Source organism: Symphodus melops (genome assembly GCF_947650265.1).
Source record: "Symphodus melops genome assembly, chromosome: 9".
Lineage (NCBI taxonomy): Eukaryota > Metazoa > Chordata > Actinopteri > Labriformes > Labridae > Symphodus > Symphodus melops.
Window position 1 is genome coordinate 9,211,044 of NC_136699.1, and position 21,940 is coordinate 9,232,983.

At 39.0% G+C, this 21,940-nt stretch overlaps 1 protein-coding gene across 1 annotated transcript in view; it reads left to right on the plus strand.

The window, feature by feature from the left end:
- The first annotated feature begins 4,663 nt into the window (after positions 1–4,663).
- The window catches only part of tnmd (tenomodulin), a 45,543-nt gene continuing 28,266 nt past the window's right edge, over positions 4,664–21,940 (plus strand). Inside the window, exons 1-2 of the mRNA XM_079352420.1 lie at positions 4,664–4,797; positions 7,035–7,169. Coding sequence (XP_079208546.1) covers positions 4,750–4,797; positions 7,035–7,169 — 183 coding nt within the window. The 5' untranslated portion in view covers positions 4,664–4,749. The remainder of the gene's footprint in view (positions 4,798–7,034; positions 7,170–21,940) is intronic.

Below are 21,940 nucleotides of genomic sequence, written 5' to 3' on the forward strand. Positions count from 1 at the left end.
AATTCCACACAATAATAGCGTAATAAGTGAAGCATATCTTCTGCCCTAAATAGAGAATTTCTTCTCCCTGTGCACCAAACAAAGCTTTAGAGGCCTGCAGCTAATCACTGCCCTTTACCTGTTGTCATTCATCTCCAGGAGTCAATTGGGCTGCTTCTGCAGGCTGCAGAGGTAATTACAATTTGGCTATGACTTGCGATTTGCTCTATTGTCTGACTTGGTGGCACACATGCTGGGATATCGGGCACTAGAAGCTCAAAGCTCATTCTGGAGAGTTCCACTTTGACTACTCGGCTCGATGTTCCCCAAGAGAGTTCTGCTAACTAAACAAAGCTCAGCCAGGATGAGTCAAGATAATTACAGTAAAAATAAACATTATTGTGCCTATATTCATCTTCTATTCATAGCATTTAATTCGAAATAATACCGTTTTCAATACATTCCCAGACACACAACATTTTCTCTTCTGCTGCTTTTGTTCCATTCACAGGTTCTTAAAAAAGTTGCAAAGCAAAAAGAACAATTTCTCGATATTGCTGTCTAGATATTTTTCACAGATCTGCTTCACCTCAAACCCAGAATTGTATTAATATTTAATCGCATTAGAAATTGGATGAGGAATACAATTACGTAAGTAAATACACCTGTCCCATCAAGCAAGAAATTGAGAAAATCCCTCTCCAATAGCTCAAGGTGAGATTTGGGAAATTAATGTATGAAATTGGGGAAGATTTGCTGCACCATAATCCACATTTCCATTCAACTCGTTCTCAGTATGGAAAAATACTAGGGGGTAGAGAGCAGGGTCCCATTGGACGCATATGTCTTTAAAAAAAATGACTGCTGGTCCCGGAAAGCTAGTGCTTACCATGATGTAATTAACAAATGATATGGAAGGATGATGGAAGTGTTTTATTTGTGCAGAGCCCAAAACAACGACCTGAAATGTTATAAAGAAATTGTAACAAAACCCAAAATGTAATGATCATTATCATTAATGTAACAAAATGCTGAGCCCAAAACATAATAACTTTTCATCCAAAATGTAACAAGTTGTTACATTATGAGGAGAAAAATATTTTGCCTGCCCCATAATGTAATAACTGACTATTACGGACTAACAAGTTATGATGTTTGTACATGTTTGAATATAAAGTATCCGTTGTGCAGCTGCAGCCAAACAGTGTGATGCTTATAAAAGCTGATGGCCTCAATTGTGGAAGGATTGTTAGGTGATTGCCAATTGCCAGTCATACAGTACGACTGATCAATAAAGTATAAAAGGTAATGATCGAGGTAACCCAAAAGGAAATCTCTCACGGCACCCTGTTGAATGATGATGAATGAAGCATTGTGTGCTGGAGAGAGATGTTGAATGTTTCTGATTAATAGTAGATTAAAAGCTGCATAAAGAAACTGAGCTAAAGATGCATACAGACATGTCTGACGAGCAGCACTTTTGTAAGTCTTGTCACTTCACGGTGCCTCATTGTGTATTATACACTTTGCAGTAGTTTCTATGTATATCAACACAATATGTCCCTAAACTTTGCTGAAGAGCTGGACGTCTCCTGGGACACACAGAGTTGTGTAAACTTACTGTGCAGAGGTACACTTCCTTCCTACCGTCAGTGGACCGTGTGGAGGAGCCAGAGAGATGAAGGATGGAGGCTATCAGGTCTTAAGTCTAGACTCAGTCAGGATGCGTGGCTGCCTTTTCATGATGAGCCCATTTTGCCCCGATTCTTTTCCCTACGTAATGAAAGACTGAGGTGGTGAAGCTGTGTCGAGTCAGGAGGCGTATAACCAAATCACACAGGATTATGTGTCACATTTGACCTGTATGGACCCTTTTTCTGTTCTCAAAAGAGTGATTCAATCCACAGGGGAGATTTCTGTGTGTGAGAGAGGAAGGGAGAAAAATAGTGCAACAAAAGAATATTTTCTGATTCCTGCTCTTTTTTTTATTCAGTTCTATTTCTCTTTTGCATATTCTTATTGCATCTTTCCTTTTAGTCTCCCTTCATGTGGGAAGAGAGGGTTAATGAATGCGGTGGGGCACGTGGGAAACGTGTGGGTTTCCACCACAGCTTTGACTGTGACTGACAGAAGCTCGACGAGGCTTTAGAGGCTCGCTTTAGAGTTTTAGAAGGGAAAAAAAAGGACCAGGGAACAGCTTTTTTCCAGATGGGCACTGCAAAATAGTACTCTGCAAGTTTTTGGAAGCATTGCCTGCATGAAGTATTACAAGTAATAAGGAGAAGTGCTGTTGTCTGATGGGAAATCTGGGATTGTAGTGTAATGGGCTTCACTGTTGGTCAAAGAGCTCAATCTGTTTGCAATAGTGGCAAAAAAAATTCCTGTCAAAGGTGTCAGACCTGAAGCATGAAAAGGAGAAAGTAAATGTTTATTTTGTGATTCCTCCTGGTTTGCTCCTATCAACCTCTGCTCTAATCTGAGAGTATCTAGTTTGCACTCTGACTAAATTGGTGTTTATTCTATTCTGCACATGTCAAAGTCCAAGTCCGCTGCTGAATGCTATCAGGGGAATGAGGGTCCCAGGATGCTCAACTCTGCTGCTGACACAACAGTTTTCCTGAATGAGCTGCCACTTGATTTAGCCAAAGCAAAATGTCACAGTAATTGTGAAGATTTATATCAATGGGAAAGAGCTGACGAGGTCCCACACCACAGCTATCAGATCTGACAGACTTAATATGTGCTCAAATGTTGCGGTGTCGCACTAAAGGCTTGCAGGTTGACCAATTTTACCCGGAATGTTCCACCTCAGATGGTATTGACCGAGCTATCGGTTTTTTTTTCCCCGCTGCAAATCAAGTGTGAAGTGGAACTTTGAGGTGGTGAAATTGCGTTTCAAATAAACTGGAATCGCTTCAAGACATGTTATCGCACTGGTTTTTCTTAAAAAAATTAAAAAAATTGTGTGTTGCATCACAGGTGATATGAAAAACTGATGGACAGGTGGTTTGTATAAATACTCTGAACATTGATGTGCTTAGATACTATAACCTTCACCTCTCACGAGACACGTTGAGATCCAATTAAATGTGCAATATTTACATTTTTTTTACCAGTGAAACAGGTGGTATGTATGCTGTAGTTAAATGCTGTTTGTCGGGTATAATATGATAATAAATCTGTTTGAACGGGAAGCATTCACATGAGGTATAAGAAACACAGAGTAGGTTACAATGAAAAATCTGAAAAAAATGGATAATTAATGGATTATTAATAAGAAATTGTTACTCATTCTCATGGCTGACGTAACTTGAGAACACACTTTGAGATTTATTGACTTTTATTATTAAATAGGGAGGAGCCTCATATAATGGTGGGGGAAACACTGACATGGATGCAGTCTCAGTGACTTCACCCATTAGCCTCTGAAGAGTAGTTTTGAATCCCCTTTTATTTCCACAAATAAAGTTATGTAACAACCGACATTTTAAAATAATATTGAGTATATCAAATATAAAATAATTATTGATATGAATAAATATTCACCCCACTCATGCTAGGATGTTAGGCATTTAGAGTCTCTGCATTTTTACACATTTTGAGCCAGTCTCGAGTGGCCATTCAGGGAGCAGATTCTGCTTCTTATTTTTCATCTCCAGAATTTGCAGTTTGATTTCTGCTCTCCTGTTTGCAGAGGACTTTTATTGAAGATCCAACTGCATTTTCTTCCACACGTGGTCTAAGAGGAGACCTCAAAGTCTCTCTTTTCTCTGCATATTTCTCCTCTTTATTGCTGCTTCACTTGAGTGTTTGACCTTCTCTTTGCAGAAAGATGTTTATGCAAACAGTTTGGCACTAAAATCCTGTTTTCTAAGGTTTATCTTCTGAGGGGGGAAACGTTCTCTTTATTCAACATCAGTCTGACGTGTGAATGTATAGGTATGCTAAGCATGAGTTTTTGTAACCAATGATGGTCCAAAATGCAACACAACAAAGTGTGATATGGAAACTTTTCACTACAGAAGCAGAGTGTTTTCTAAACTTTTAAAATGAGTATGTCAATCAAATTTGTATTTTTTAATAAGAAGGAAGGAGCTGATGTAAATGACATGATTTAACTTTTTTTTAAATGACTTCACGGGGAATATTCCTTTGACTTCAAATGTGAGGGGATCTTTAAATGTCTGTCCTCAGATTAAAGACTTAACTTCATTTACCTGAAGTAGTTCTGCTTCTGGATGTGCACAAGAGCAAATTATTTCTCTTTTTAAAGGTGGATTCTTTTGTTAGGCTACCATTCAATCATTTCGGGGGTTTTTTCTGTACCTGTATGTAAATGAGTGTGCAAAATCACACAGCAGATTCTATTCAGTACTTCAGAAAATATTGCTGAAAAGATCAGCATTGCCTCTTTCTAGGTACAATTCCATTTTTCTCTTGAAAACTTTGTCGTCCTCCAAGCACCTTCAAAGGTTTCATTCAACTATTGTATGTAATATATTCAACAGAGTGTTTGTCTTTCACTCTGAATCCATCTGCGGTTTTCCACCTTTGAAATGGAAGCAGGCAGGCGGGCAGGAAGGACATCTGCCTTGCATTTAATGAGTATCACAAATGTTTCAGTAATTCCACTCCATCTGAAACTTCCCTCCCCTTCAGCACACTCCAAAATTACAGCAGAGGAAAGAAGCTGGGGCTCTTTGCCTTGCAGAGCGTTTGCATTTTCCCCTGCAAAGACGATCGGAAAGATTCCTCCTGAGGACTTGCATCATGGAGGCTGCAAGTCAATCCAGCAGCCAACAGATTCTTTGGAAAGATGTGAGTCAATTTTGTCCCTTTATTAAAATTATGTGTAGTCACTCTTATCAGAAAATATGAAATGCATTCAGAAGAATTTATCGTGACAAAAAACAGTTTCAAGTTTTCAGACATCTTTTTACAATATCCAAGAATAAAGTGACATTTAACTTTTACATCATAGTGGATGGAGGGTAGGTGGCAGCAGCAAGGATTGTGTGATATTTGAGTGTAAACTCTTAGAATGAAATACTTGAAAAGTCATAGGTTAAAAAAAACAAATCCCTTGATCCCTTATGGAATTGTATTTTTTCCAACTAATTCCTTCTTTATTTTCACTCTTATATTCAGTCTCAGATGAATCATTGTGTTTGCTTTATATCTACAATATCCTGACTTCTCACATGCAAGCAGCATTCAAATACAAATGTCTTTATTTTGTTCTTTTTTATGGGGGTGGGGGGGATTTTTCTTCCTCCAGTTGTAGCAGAACTTAAAATAGACAGAATGCATCATTAGGGGTAAGTAGCTTTAGAGTAAGGTGTTATTATCTTTTTATGCATATGTGAAAAATGACTTTTACATTCTAACGGTCCATTAATAAAAGGGTAACTCTTCTTGCAGGGACTATTCTAAATACAACCAGCGATGGATGAATAATGATTATGATTATGAAATCACATGGGGCTCCTTATATATCTAAGTATTTTTCTCAGAAATCCAGTGCATAAGCATGCTCCTGTTGGATAACCAATGCTTCAACTTGTTGGTTTTGTAGGCAACTTGTGTTTTTTTTCTCCTGTTGTTTTTTCAAGAAAGAGCTCATTTTTTGCATTGTAACAGCAGGCAGCTGCAGGCGCTCTTCCTCACAAAGCTCAAGAGGAATCGCCTTGCTGATTCTGAACTCCTAAACCTTTAAACACTAGTTGGCGGCTGCTGTGCACTTAGACTGCTCACCCTGTCTCCATCCCTGCCTTTATTTTGGTCCGTCTGTCTCTCAATCCCACCTCCTTCCTCTGAGTATTTCGATATTCAAAGCAGAGAAAGGTTTGTCCTTTCGTAAAGTTTCCACTGCTTATGCAACATGCCACAGGAGAGCACAGGATTTCAGCCACTGTTCTTTTTCCTTCACTAGCAGAAATTCACAATCTAAGGAATTTCTAGCTCCTTGTTTTCATCATGTCTAAGGAATGTTCAACAATTTCATGGGCCTCACGTTTTCGAGGCTTCTGTCAAATAAATATCAAACAAATGGTGGTGCGTATGTTAAATTCATTACTAGCAGAAGTTTGTTTTAACTTTTTATGGGTGGTATCTTGCATAGTGTGTCCTCTGTGCTGCTAATGTATTTACCAACCAGAAACTCAATCTATAATCAGTAAGTACACCATACTGTTATGGCTAAACCATATGGTCCCCCCCCCCCCCCCCCCCCCCCCCCCCCCCCCCGAAAATCATGCCACCTACATACTATATTTTAAAAACAATTCTGCATGAAATATGCATTAAGAAAAACTTGAGGGTATTATTTTAGGAGAAGAACAGTCAAAAGGTCAAGGAAAAAAAGCCATACAACTTTTTATTTTAATATAATTCCTATAAACTATTTAAAGTAGTCAGCATGTTAAAGTGCTTCCAATCTATTGCAGCTTAACAACCTCAGCCACAATAGAAAACCAAAGCTGCTTTATCATCACTTTAGAAAGACACAAAGATAAGCAACACCAATTTTCCTAATTGAAGTTGGTTAAATTTTTTTTTTTACATATCTGCTTTTCTGTTGTCCTCTGAGACCTTCACAAGTGGTCCTGTGTGAATGAGAAGCTTTCATTTTCTCCCCGCTGCAGCTGTGCTGGAACAAAAGCCTGTCTTTATTAATTTGTGGCCCAAAGCTCGGGGAATTGACTACAGCAGGCAGAGTGAGGAAAAGTTTAATAAATGTAACCTTTCTGTGGCAATCTGCTCATCCCTGAGCTTGGCATGGCCTTGGTTTTTATTTTTGTCATCAGTGGATTTTCTTTCAGACTTGCAAGATCAAATAGCATCTCTCTGGATTAAATGCAACCAAAAGATAAACACAACTAAAAATGTGAACATGAAAACTGTACATTATAGCAAAAGAAATTGGGAAATGCAAAGCTATAACCTTTTCTCCTAGAAGCTGGCTGAGAGGATTAATACCACCCTCCTATTATCATTGAAAAACTTTAGTACATTTAGTATGTCATAAGTAACACTAAATGAAAATTGTCTTTCAGGTTGAAGCTGGAAAAGAGAAGAAGGCCAAGTTCTACACATACCAGCGACTGGCTCTGGTTCTGGCTCTAGTCCTTGTTGTCATGGGTCTTTGTGTTTTCAGCCTGAGATTCCTGTGGAGCCCCAGTCAGGAGAAGGTAAAACTAAATATCAAGGCTGGAATGAACAGCTTTATACTAGTTAGATTTAAACATGATTCTAGGATGCTATTTAAATTTATTTTGTTGTTTCTGACATATTATGATCCAAGTTTTCAAATTTGATACCATCGATTATTGGAATTTTTTGTTCCTTTTTAAGAATGTTTTTAAATGGTACTATACACTAGTTTAGAGAATAAAATATGATATTATATATCATATTTTATCATATAATATATTTTTCTTACCATCTCTCAAATGCAGCAATCTGTTCCCACGAATTTGCTTTCTCTGTGATGATCCTCTGTCAAGCATCTTTATTCTTTTTGCGACCCCTTCAAGTATATGATTGGATGCCCATACATTGGCAGTATGCTGAACAGTATAAGGGCTGAGACATTTGAGTAGTAAAGCCTGAGGGGGCTTCTTCTAAGTACCTACTGTAAATGCTGCTCTCTCTTTAGCTCTCTCTTCTTATACTATGCAAAAAAAGGACTTTCCTAGCGTGCAAGCTATCCGAGGCTAACCTTAGCCTGCTAAAATCTGTCTGCCACAAGCATATTCCCTCATAATGCAAATACCCCTGATTCTCTTGATTCGAACAATGCAATACATTTTTTTGTCAATAAAAGCTTTTGTATTAATTATTATTATTATTATTATTTTTAACATAACCGTTGTGAAGTAAACTTATAAAGTAATTAGCTAGCTTTTGCTGTTGGTGGTGGAACAGTTGTGTGAACTGAAGACACTGGTCATCTTCATTCAGGTAGGATGGAACAACAGAGAGTTAATTTCCTCATTTTTTTTAGCTAGCTCAGTTCGAGAGACTGATGGGGGATTACAAAGGGTTATATCTTTTTAATAATCTGACTATGGGCTTCTTTTAGACTGCTCAAGTAATGATCCCAGAAAAAAAAAAACTATTTTAGAAAAACAACAATAAAAAATCTTGATATGTTAATCAACATTTTCTCCACTTCAACTAAATAGCACTTCTTTTCCGCCAGAGATCGTCCTACTTGCTGTTGTCTGTGTTGAGTGTGATCTTGATCAATGTCAGATAAAAGACTATCTGAGCCTCCAGATCGGCAAATCATACAGGTTACATCAAAGAAAAAAAAAGACACGAGTAAGGGAAATGTACAGCCACACCAAGAACCAGAGGCAGTGTATCGTACTCGATGGGAAGATGTGTGGGTTATGGAAAAGACAGCTGTGTTTTGCTATGCTCATGTTTTGGCTGTCAGATCTGTAATTTCATGAATTCTTGCGTGGAACCTCAAACCGCTTTCCACAGTTTCAAATGTTGGCCTTAATTTATCTACTTTCTGCTCACATTGTAAACATCTCATGGATCCTGATAACTCAAGGCTGCAGTTGGAAGACTGAAACCTCTTGGCAGTGTAATTGGGATAAACTCTTGTCCTGGCAATTCATCTTGTAAAATCCAATTCAATCACACTTGATGGAGAACATTTTCACTCTGCTCCTTTTGCCGGATTTTCCCCAAGAGGTTAAGAAGCTAATTTACCCAGGCTGGAAAGATGGTACATAAACAGTTTCACATCCAGAGATTGGAAGTTCCTGGACAGGAATGCAAAAAATGTGAAAAAATGATTGCAATGTAATGATGGTTTCAACAAATAGTGGCTATTTGAAAGCATACGTCTAATTCCTGAAAGTGTCATGAAATGAAGGAAAAGGAAACGTGCCCTGGCAATATAGTCTTTTCCTGTTACTCTAACATCTTTGTTAGTTCTAATAAACATTAATTCAATAAACTCTCTCCTTCAACTCCTCTATTTCTACCTCCATTAGGGTACACATTTCAATTTCAGACTGTCTTTTTCTGAGCTCAGGTTAACCAGGGTTCATCCTCACTTCCTGCGCAGAATGTATTGTCTACGTTCTCTCCTTTCAACATCGATATGAATCACCTTTGAGCCATCTCCTTTGTCCTTGTTAAATATTTCATGCCGGAGGTAGAGCAGTCATTATTTCCACTTTAATAAGCTGTGATCATTCTCACGTGGCTCAAAATGTGTTGATGGCAGAGGTTGCCCGGGCGATGAATATCAAACCTGCAGACCCTGGGTTTCTGCTTTAATGGGGTCTTGAGGGGGAGGCTTATTCTCTGGCCTCCACATCAGTGAGAAAGACCAAGCTGCTTCAAAGGAGGATCACCTGTCTGTCAGATGTGAAGGAAGGTGCTCAGAAACAGTAGGACAGTAAAAACTCAGGTATCTGTTTGAAAGAAAACTAGTGACTACTTTTGAGGAAGAGAAAATAACTGGATGATTGGTTGGATGGATAGAGTTGTTCCCAAGCATAAACATAGCAATCTTGTTTGCTGTATGAGTTTGAAGATTTCAAACGCAGTAGGACTCTTCTTGACTCACCAGCTAATCCTGAGTACTGACTGGCATGTAGACTCTGGGTAGCAGAGCACTGCAACTGAAGCCAATGGGAGTGTACATAATTTATTTTAGGAAGCAGTTGTGTGGGGGTTTGTTTTTTATTTGATGACAGCTCATATTCAAATTCAACTAAAGGACTGTACTGCTGCTGTCCCAGTCCTCGACAATATGGATTGTTTCTGTTTTGGTACAACAGAGAGACATGCAGTTACATATTTCCTTAGCTTCAGGCCGATTGGAAATACGTCACATTTAACCATACGCAGGGAAGAGCAGTAACCTCAATTATTTAGCTTTTACAGATGATTTTCATACTTTACTTATCAGTATGTATAGATTAATACCGAAAGCATTTTGTTTTCTTTCAGCTCACAGCTTTGCTTTTATTCCCTCTAACATTATTGTTGCTGTTTAGTTTCAGTTCTTCACTAATTATTAGAGTGAAAGTCAAAGAGATAGTTTGCAAGACAAGTTTCACAAATCAAGCTTGTGGTGTGAGTTCCAGATGTGTTCTCTTCTCAGTATGAAATTTGCTCTTTCCGTTTCCTTCAGCTGGATTTTTTTTTTAATATTCTGCACACCTAAGAATGTGAGAGGTGCAAGCCAGCTGATGGAATCACATCCTTTTCACAGTTTAAAAAAGAAAAAGGTGCTGGAGCACACCAGGTAGAAATTAGCCGTCAGCTGAACGGAATTTCTTTAAGCCTGGTTCACACGGCAGGATAATTACGCCGATTTTGGCTCCGATTCTCTCCTTCCGATAAACGCCCCGATCATCATAAGATAATCTTATAAGATCATCCTGCCGTGTGTGGTGTGTTCAGACCGTTCTCGTCTGGTCGGAAGAATGTCGGGACCGCTCCGATCTCAAATCGGGGATATTCAACATGTTGGATTGTTTTGGCCCGATCTCTCATCATCTGTGGTGTCCCCCGAGGAGAAAACGAGCACGAGCCTGTTGAATGTGACGCATAGCCAATCAGCGAAAACACCGGGAGCAAAACAACTACTCACCTCCATATCATCATGTAGCAAGTACAGTTCATGCTCCCATAGTCTTCGCTCCTTTGACCGACGCCTCTTTTTAAAACGTTTTTAACACGTTTTTTTGTTTTTCAGATAAAAACACAGCTAAGCGATCCCTATTATGTCCTTTTCGCCCGTTTGTTGACTCTGGAAACACGTTTGATCTCGAGAGGTTTTTGCGAGATTTCCCGTCTGATCGGAGGACGTTCGCGAGTGAAATCGCTTCGTGTGTGGTGTGTTGACGTTGCCGTGTGGCCGCACACCACACACTGTACGACCGAAACTGTAAAACCTCCGATTATTTATCGCCATGTGTGTGGTCTCTCAAGTTTGGGAAATCGGCCGACAATTTTAAAATCCTGCCGTGTGAACCAGCCTTTACCTGCATGCTCAAAAGCAAAGTATAATCTGCTCTCAGATGGATGTTCTAAAGTAAACAATCCAAAGAGACGGATCTGAGAGTCCACTGTTTCTGTAACTACCAATTACAAAATTGGATTTGCTCTTTTTGCATGCTCGCAAATGTGTTGTGTGGTCAGTCTAAAGTTCAACTTATTGTATGTACAGTACTTAAAACAATTACCAACAGCTATCACTTACAACAAATAAAGACATATATGACTTATAATATGTCACATGCTCTGGAGCACTTTGATCTCTGCATGCTAATTAGAAGTCTAAATCACAGCCCTGGTCTATCTTTTCTGTTTGTCAGAGCAGTGTGACCTCGTGCACCCAGCTTTGTATAAATAACCACACAATGGTAATTTGCTCGGCAAACTGTATTTCAATATGACATGATAACCGCTCGGGATCTTCTTTTAATTACCTGAAAACATATGTTGTTACAGAAGCCTGGGGAAGATACTGTGCTTTTATGTTCTCTTTGTGTGAGTGAGGGTGTGGTAGTGCTCGTAAGGGTGCGATTGTGTGTGCATTGTGTTTTTCAGTGTGTAGATTAGTTGCCTCTGCGTTCTCTTTTGGCTTAGGGCAAATTTCTGTTTACTATGTGCTCATTATTGTTCTGGGCCACAAGTCTCACCAGGGGATTCTGCCTCCTTGTAAATTAATCCTCTGTTATTACCAGTTTACATCAGCAACTCCGTGAAAATGGAATCTGGCTGCTGAATCCAACAGAAGAGAGAGAGAGAGGGGCGGATTGACTTTTAAAATATTTTGAAGAAAATCTCAAACGCGATGCCTGCCATGTGAAATTTCAAGTGAATGGCATCTGAAATGTAAATGTTTATATCATTAGATATGATGTTTTTGGTGATATTTTTAATTCATGAGCCATTTCGAGGAAGATTATCTGCAGACCTGCAGCCCGGCACAGACACATTGTAAACCGTTTTTTCCTGGAGACTCGATCTGAATAGCTCACAGGTGCTGTTTGGGCTGTATGGCAAAACTGCCTGAGAAAAACATGAATGTCAGACCGGAGGAAAGTGCTCCATTATTCAGGCTGAAATTGCATTGCTCACCTTGATGCCTTTCCCTCTGCAGTCCCAAGGTAGCTGCTGAGTTGTCGCTCCTGATGGCCTCTTAAATGCCTCACTGTCAGGCCTGGCTTCTTTAATGAACACCGCTGCGCCTGCTGCTGCCTTTCTACCGGTCACAGGTGTACGGCTTTTCAAGGCCGCCCCCCCCCTCCCCCCCAACCCCCTTTGTTTATTTATTGCTCATAGTCTGTGTATGCCCAACAGTCCCTTCGGTGTCCAGATGTCAACATGCAACAGGGGAGGAAGACACAAGATTTGATCTGGATACGATGCTATCTTCCTGGCGTTGCAGATGCTTTTTTTTTTTTTCTTAGAATGGACATTGTTAACATCACCTTGCACTGTTTGTTTACTCTGTCTCATGTGGAGGATTTATTATTCTGGACAGGAGAACAGGGCTTATCTAAACAGCTGGTTTGGTGAGACCTTTTGAGGAGGCCTTCCCCTCAGTCTGTAATCTTTTCCGATTTTACACGTCAGGATCCTTCATTCTTTAGCAGACTGTCCACCGGTATTCCTCCCTGGTAAATTAGGCCACAACAGGCGCCCCCTCCTAAGATGATGCATTACACGTTCTACTCAGTTGGGAGTGAGGGGCTGCAGTCCTGGAAAAAACAAAGGAAGAACTGTTTAACATTTTTGCCAGTGGAGAGCCTGAGGTAAGAAGGCTTCAAGGCGGCTATGTCACATTGCCTTCTCACAACTAAAGAGAGTGTGACAGCTCTGTAAACTCCACAAGGAGTTATTTATTGTGCCATACAGCATGTCTCTGGCCCCCTTTTTTTGGACGTTGGAATAGCTTGGGTGTAGGAAAAAAAAAACAGCATCTTAATTGCCAGTGCTTGGTTTTGCCAATCCATCGGCAGCAGCACATGTGCAGCATGTTGTGCGATGGTCAAGCAGACACAAACGCTTGCCTGTCTCTCTCTACCCTCCGTCTCACCAGTTTGCCAAGTGGACTCCTCTGCTCTGTTGTACAATTTAGAATGTGATTGAGCTTTCACATCCACTTCCACTCTCCCTGGAAGTCTGCACCGCTTATATCCTAGACGGGCATTCGTAGCCACACTCCCAGAGCAGTGAAGGGAACAGACAACTGGAAAAAGTTTTTACCCTTTTTTTAAATACATTTTTATTGAACTATTCCCTTTTTACAGTAACAGCATGAGGGCAAAACAGATACACAACATCCATCCATCTTTCATCAACCAATGTCTCTATTGTCCGGTGGTGGTGTCTTCTTCTGTCCTCCAGAAATCAGTTCATTTATCCCACTTTTCTTCAAATTGGGTCTCCTCTAATCTTAGTTTGTGTGTGAGCCTCTCCATCACAAATATTTCATCAACAGCATGTAACCACGGCACCCAAGTCAGCGGTTCCAATTTGCACCACAATCTGGTAATCACTTTTTCACTCGCTGCTAGTAACATCATAAACAGATATTCATCTTTTATTTGTATCACATCATGGGTTAAGTTTCCCACTTACAACATCTTGTACGTTTTTTGGGGAGCTGGTATCCTAATCTTTTTGCAAACTCTGTCATATTTGTTCCCAATACCCTTGCAATTTACTGCAGTTCCAAAACATGTGTGGTCTCCATTGACGTGTCCGCATGATCTCCAACACGGCTGTTGTACAGACACCACACGTGTCCCCCTTTTTCGATGTCCCAGAACCGAAACAGTGGTACATTCTGATGGATTTTAGAAATTAGTAAATCTCTATTCTGAAAAATGGCTGGGTCAGTTTACTCTCATATATATCTGCCAGCAATTAAAAGGTTGCATTGACTTTTTGTGAGTTTGGCCCATTAGTCACCTTGCTCAATATGTGAGGAGAGAAGTGGCATCTAAATCAACGCTTCAGATCTCTGCCCTGTGCTCAGTCTAGCACTTCAAATAAAATAACCTTAGCTGATTGGCCCATTTTTTTTCTAAAACTCACTCCTACTGAAAAAGTAGGAAAGACTTCGAATTTTAATGACATGTAGCATGTTGCATGCCTTTTTTTTAATTGGCCAAATAAATATGACAAATCAACAGAAATAATGAAGATCGTTTCAGTGTTTATACAGGAAATGAGAAAAGTGAGCCAGACAGCTTGGTTTTTTGAAGTGTAAAGAGCCTAATTAATGATGAGATATTCATGTGTATATATATATATATATATACACACACATATATATATATATATATATATATATATACATATATATATATACATATATATACACACACACACATATATATATATATATATATATATATATAGATATATATATAGATATATATAAACCAAGTACATACAAAAACAGGCAATATTATGGACAACATAGAAGGACACAAGGATGCAAAGTAACACAGGTAACACTGAAGATAAATCTAGTAAACATCAGACATTAACACAGGGAAACAACACTTGGAAAAATGAGAACTTAAACAAGGCAAGAAATCCAAAGTCTGAACTTCAAAACTAAACCATGACAGAATCTTAAACCCGATACAGCTCATAAAACAAATCCAGCCAAATCCAAAGAAGGAGGAAGACTTCTGTCTGGCTCATAAGTTTTGTGTCAATGTACTGAGGCGTTAGCTTTTTTAGCTGACATTTTAGACAAAGTTTAAATGGCATTATTCTTTTGAAACTCACTAGGATCATGTATGAAATAAAACAGTTTATGATCTTTAGATAATCATCCAAAATAATTCCACTCTATCAGGGGCTTTGGAAAGGTTTGTGATTCTTCTCCGTGTCTGTGTTGCTAGTTTTACTTGCTGCGGTCATGATTTCGGAATGTCAGATTGCCTAAAGAGTTGTTGAATATTTAAAATGTGTTATATTTCCATGCATTTGAACACTCTCAAGTATTTTTATTTATTTTTTCCTCCCGGATGTGTAGTTATCCAGAACTCATCAGCACAAGTTTGATGGATGACAGCTGCTTGTCGGCTGCTGTATCTCATTCGCCCTGAAAATGTACTCCACTTTGTCAGCTGATAAAACATGTCAAGACCCTTCTCCTGCGAATCACAATGACTGTAGGACCAATCCTCCGACCTGCATGACTAGTTAAAATGAGCATGAAGTGTAATGTCCAATGGGTATTTAAATGTATGTAGAGGATGGTTGTCATTTTAGTTTGATTTCTCTTCCTCACCCTGTCGTGAACAAAGACCCGTCATTTTGGAAACATAGCTTTCTTCTAATCGGTTGCACCAGGGGTCCCAGACTTCTTAAAATCACTAGTGTGTCCTCTAGGCTTGTGTCTCTCACTAAGATAATGTGGGGCTCATTAGCTGTCTGCAAGGAACAAATAATAGCCTGGGTGAAATATTGCAGGGTTTAATTACCAACAACTCTATCATACACTGCATATTAATATCAAAACCCCTCCCTGCTGAGAAAGATTTGAACATTGTCTATCAGGACTGAATTATGAATATAATAAAAGAAGATATTCTGTATGATGTTACCAGTTCATACATATACTCAAACAGCATCACATTGTTGCAGAAATTGTAATAAAATGAACACAAAACAACTTATGATTTATGTTTTATAATGATTGGAAGTAAAGCTAACGATCAGCTGAAAAGCAGAGGGTGATAGTATAAAGGTTTTCTTTTCACAATTTTTTCACTGAGAAATAAGCTCATCATGTTGTGATAGACAGTAGATTTGTAGGCCATGAAATTTCAAGACATTACTTTAATTGTTTTCAATTGCTTTGAGGTGCAAATACATAAATTATCGGCCACATATTATTCACGTTTATGTTATAAATCATCATCTAAAATAACTTTTTCCCTGGTGTTAGCTGAATAGCAGTGTTGTTGTTCCCAGCTCCAAATGTTTCCTCGGCACGTGAAGCAAGTATTTAGGTCTTACAAAAAGTTGGTCAGAATGGTAAAAAAGTTTGATCGCGACAAAAGTAACCACTAAATCCCAATTTCCAGAGACTGCTCTGCTTTATCTTTTTTGGACCGTAGCTTACATTTGCTGCACAAACTTCATAAATCTTGGAGTTAAACAGTGATTTTTCCTCACCTTAAAATGCCTGTTTATACATACAGTAGGTTAAATGATATAGATTGGACAGCAACATTTATGATTTACAGATAAACTAGCATGCAACCAAATTACATATTGACATACAGAGTGCTGTTATCCAACACTTAAGCTTAACTGGACACAAACAGGTTGTAATGTGAGAGACATAATGATCAAGTGGAGGCACATATTTGACAACACAAGCATTTCGGCTCACATGGCACTTAGCGGAAAACTGCTCATTTACCTCATTCCCAGAAAATTGGTTCTTGCCTCCCTTACATTTTGACAAGCTGAAAAAACACTAAAAGCATTTATTTGCTCTTTTAACATACTTTATTATTAGTGGCTGATTATTGACAGAACGTGCATTTCACCCCAAAGGAAAAACGTGAAGGGATATTTATTTTTCACCCAGAGCTGGACAAAAGAAGGAAATGACAACCAATGATCATGATTTGATGTCAAACTGGTGATGAACAACTAAACCAAACCATGATAGTTTGTATTTTTCTCGGACCTTGACTCAGTGCTAGGCTGTTAAATAACAGAATCAAGGGGTGCCAGATAGCCCAGTGGTTATGATCTGTGCACCATCTACAGAGGCTGTAGTCCTCGCTGCTGCAAGGTTCAAATTTGACTTTGGTTGTTTGCTACATGTCGACCCCCACTCTCTCCTATAAACATTTGCTGTCCCTTCTAATAAAGGCAAAAATGCCCCAAATTTTACTTTAAAAACAAATCACAGACCCAGACCTCTGGGTAGCATGATGAGTTGTTTGCTTCCACAGCAAGTCTTCAAAGTCTTTTTTCAGTTATTAAAAAGGAGAGAAGATCAGCGCTGACATGCAACCCACACAGGGGCCATGGCAACAGACAAAGTGCTCCTCATCAGTACCCATAGTCCCAGTGTGATTACCCAGTGTCTCTATATAGGACCATCACTCCCTTCTTTATTGTGTCTTCAAGGCAGATGCAGGCTCTAAACAATGTTGAGCAATTATGATCCTGTATATCTCCCAGCAACTCTGATTCGAATTGTTCTAACAGTCTACCTTGTTACAGACAAAGCTGACTTGTTCTACACGTTAAAAGGCACGGATGAAGTAGAGGTGGGGGTTTGTGTTGTGGGAAAAAAAGTCATAATTGGATAAAAGCAGATGGGTGTTTCCGTTGTAATTGTAGGGATTCCAACTTTGATCATCAGGACTGATCCAGTGCTGTCTGCTGAAACTGCTGTACAGTACTTGGCATTTACGCAGAGAGCTGATTGTAGACCACCTTTTATTGCTTTCCATGCACAATTTTTTCATATATAAGTTGGCAGACGGGATAAATGCGCCACATGGACTACTGATAAGCAACAAGGCGACTATCCATTGTCGTCTGTTGATAAACTGCCAGTTTAAATGTGTCACATCCTCAATATTGAGTAAACTCCAACAAGTGGAAAACATTTTGCCCTTCTGAATCACTACAAGTTCAGCCTTTATTGATTTTAAACAAAAAGCTCCTTTTTTTCCCTTAGTAGTTAAAAAACTTTCCAGTTGCTCTTAATGCCGTTCATCTGGCCAAATTATTGCCTTGTGTCTAAATGATCCAAATTGCAGCCTTACAGCTCTCACAAGCTGTTTCTTAAATGCCACTTAGCTGCAGGAGCCCAGAGTGTGCTCTTGTTGATTTATTAGGAGCTTGAATGGCTGAAAACCAGCAGAGCGACAAGGAGACGCATCCACAGCAGAGGTCACCCACCTTCCACACAGTCTGCCTCCATGGTTTTGAAGTTTGCAGTTCTTGTCTATATAAGTCTGCTGCAGATTTCAAGATGTGCATCTGAATGCATCCCAGTCTCCAGGGAATGCCTTCAATGAATATTTCATAAACCACGACAGCCCTTTTTATTTCAGGAGATTGGTCATATTCACATAATGTGTTCACCTCAACAATAAGAAATAGGATTCATTCAGTGCTCATGACAAGGAGCAGATTGTTCTCTGCACGCTCAACACACTGGGTAGCGGGAAAAGATATGCACAAAGGGAGGCTGCAACGTCAAACAGTGACAGGAAGGAGAGGAAAGAGCAATGAGCGGACAGTCTGGGCCCAGACTTTGTGTGGTTTGACTTCATTTCATTTCATTATTTTACTACTTTGTTCTAGTTCGTTGATGCTTTGGGAGCAACATCTCACTTATGTTGGCTTGTGGAATTTGGGTAATGTAACTTAATTGATCACGTCCCAACAAGGTGGTTTAACATCATCTTTAAAGGACTTGTAAAGTCTCTCTGTTCCTTCTTCAGTTGGCAGCTGAAGATAAAGGAATGTCTTCTTTCGGCCATATTGGAAGCCCTTTTTCTCCATGTTATTGAGGTGAAGAAAAAAGCAACTATTTCCTCTTTCTAGTGTATCTGGAGTTTAAAAGACTCCAGACTTAAAAAGAAGAATGTTGAAAGTAGATCAAACATCGGTTGAATGTAATAGCAACATTTCATTTACAGTCATTTAAGCCTTGGTAAGTTAGGTGTCACATTTACTTGAAGATATAACTTAGTGTATTAAAAAATGAAAACATATTTGACATATTTATAGTGTTAAGATACTGGGTTGTGTTTTTTTTTTTTGTTAAAAGTTATGACTGCAAAAACAGATCAAAAAAGAACCGAAAATATGTTCTTTTAAGCAAAAAGTCCAGGAAACATCCAATTCCCCAAGCTGTTGTACAAAGAAAAATACAACCCTTTGTTGTTCTCACTTTGATTTTTGTTGAGATCATAGAGACAAACAACACATCGAACAACAATACGTCCCAGTCCCTGAGTTTGTTGCACAATAGTGTGTTGACCAAAAGTACTGAATAGCTCCCAAAGTTCCCAAAGGCCCTCCTCTCTCCTGTACGCAGCTCTATTATAGGCACAGTCGCACGTATCAAGGTGATTTATAGCCAGAGAGAGCTCAAGTTGTTTAAAATGACTGGTGTGATTAGTCATATATGCTTCAGAGCTAGAAAAGGGCTGCATGGCGCTCCTGTAAATTAACAGCAGCTGCAGACTGTAGTCGACCACAGCAAGGTGGTCAAACGTGGTAAGCGGCTGAGTCGCTGAGGGAAGAGGAGAGAAAGTGGGTCATTACAACGCTTTCAGGTATGAGTAGGATGACAGAGGAGAAGAGCGGTAGGCTACGTTCAAGATCCAGAGGCTCCGCTGTGAATTGATTTCAGCAATGAAAATAAAACAGGAGAAGTATGAGAGTCTGTGAGCTCTGCCAAATTCCACAGTGCAAAAATGTGCTCCATATATTCCAGCAGCCCTCAGAGATCTCCACGCTCCATTATCCCTGACAAAAAAGGTGCTCCTGGAAGTTACTTTTATTCACTAACATATTTTTTTTGTTTCCTAAAATTATTTCCTCTATTTTCCATCAATTTCAGCCTAAGTGCTTTACAGAAAACATTTGCCTAACCTGGAGTGAGCTTCTCATTGATCTAAACTATAACTTAATTTTATTTTCTATCTGAGGTGCTTTAAGTTCACTACATTTCTAATGATTTCTTTCCTAATGGCAGTTTAAAAGAAATACTACTACTGTCTTATGTCTCTGTCTTGAGTATGAAGATACTGTATGTATTTTGGAGCAGTTAGCTTTGTACACAATGGGACGAAACAAAACAAAAAAACACTCCCTGAAAAAAACTGCTGTTTTAAAGCTCACTGATGCACATGATGTGTCATATTTGTCATAGAATTAAAATAAAAGATGTGTAGCAGTGTGCCCCCTAATTCTATAGGCTACAGTCTGCCTTTAGCTTACTTAAGCCATCTTCACATATGCACTCCTTAAAATATCTGGATCATTTCAGGAGGACTGCTCCAGATAATCTTCTGATGGGGCTGTTCACATATGCACCTCATAGGGGAGACTATCCATTACAGATGGGAGGGGTGGCGAAGGGTTCCAGAAATGCTATAATGAGAATATTTGCCTTTACATCAATGCTATGTTGTTCAACAGAATGACACGATCAACAAAAGAGTGGAGAAGAATACAGTTTAACTGTCCCTCCCCCCGAGGTGAATTCTAGAATATCCTGAGGCTTCTCACATCAGCTCACTCAGACTTGCTGCAGAAAAAAAAACTATAAGACATTTAGATTAGCTAAGCAAAAAAACTTGAAGAAGGATGTTAGCTATCCTGGCTCACCAAATAGTTCCTACCCGAACCGGCTGACTTGTGAACAAATTTGCACATTTGTTTAATCTTTGCACACAGGTGTCACATTTGTTTTTCTTTCTTGGCAACAAAAAGAAAACTTAATCTTCCAAGGTAGCTTAAAAATGTGCTGGTTAAAGCATTCCTTGATGTATTGCAAGGCAGGCTCATTTTAAACTATCAGAGTATATCTAGTTCCTCGCTTCATATTATACAGACACAACATGGGTAATGTTCTTCTTATTCAACCATTAGCAGGTATTACTCAGAGTGCTGTCTATTTCTTGAAACTCTTTGGATAATTGACAATACACTTTACCTGTTTTAGAGTACTGTAGTGAAGCTTAAATGGAAGAGTTCATATATCTCTATGGGTTTTTACCAGACTGATAGCCATCCGACACCTTTCTGTTTCCAATCTGATAAGGAGCAGAAGACTCAAACCCATTATCCTGAGAAGCTCAACCATTTTCACTTCTCTGTGACTCTGTAAACAATTTTTTTTAGAGGAGCTTCTCAACAGTCTGAAAGTAATGATTTTATGAGTCTGCTGCACATTAAAGGAAATATCTATCTTCGGAAACTCTTACACTGTTAAGAGTCATCAATTTATAACATTTATTGCACTTCGGGGAGGTTCTTCTGATGAATACTATAATTCACTTTTTGGTAAATGCACTTTGTCTTTTCAGCTGCTTGAATTACGTTCTATATCACCTACTGGTTTAATCGATCGGCAGTGATACCTTTGCATCCTCCACTGTGGATTTGTCTGATCATTGAACATCATCACAACACAGTGATAATAGAAATGAGCTCTTTGCATCTACAAGAATCCCTTTAAAAAACCCAACATCTTATCTTTTAGGTGTTTTGATGCTCTGCTGAAATAATGTATCTGGGCATAGCCTCATCTAGCGTATGTGTATGTGAGTTATCTACAGAAAATATGCTGTCAAACAGCAAAATTGGCTCAGAAGGGAGGTACATGAGCGGTACAATGCCAGTGGCTGTTTGTTTTAACAGTGTTAATGTGCTTTTAGGAAGATGGCTCCATTAAGCTTTTGCATCTTGACACGTTGTTGCTTTTTCTTTGAAAGGCTAATGACCTTAGCATTTTCTTTAACTGGCCTTTGGCACTGGCAGCTGTAAAACATTTCAACATCAAATTGATGTGTAAAGTAATTGCTTGGGTGAATTCCCAAAAGCACTTTAACCTAATGCCAACCTAGTTTTAGCTTTTCATTTAATGCTACATACCAGGATTGTGATTTCTGTGTAGCATCCAAACACATTAAGATGCTACAAATATACAAAAGTTCAAGCTCACAGCATCATACATTTCTGCTAGATCAAAACAAGATGACAACATTTTTCATGGCAATCTGTTGAAAATAAAACATTAAAGGTTCAATTTATTTTCTAGTTTAAACACCCATTGATTTTTGGGTGGTATTCATTCATCCTGGAGAGAGACAGCAAACTCTGTAAAAAGTTTGCACGCAGCTATTTACCTCAACAGAACATAACCACAGAAAAGACTGGTGCTAATTACAATGCA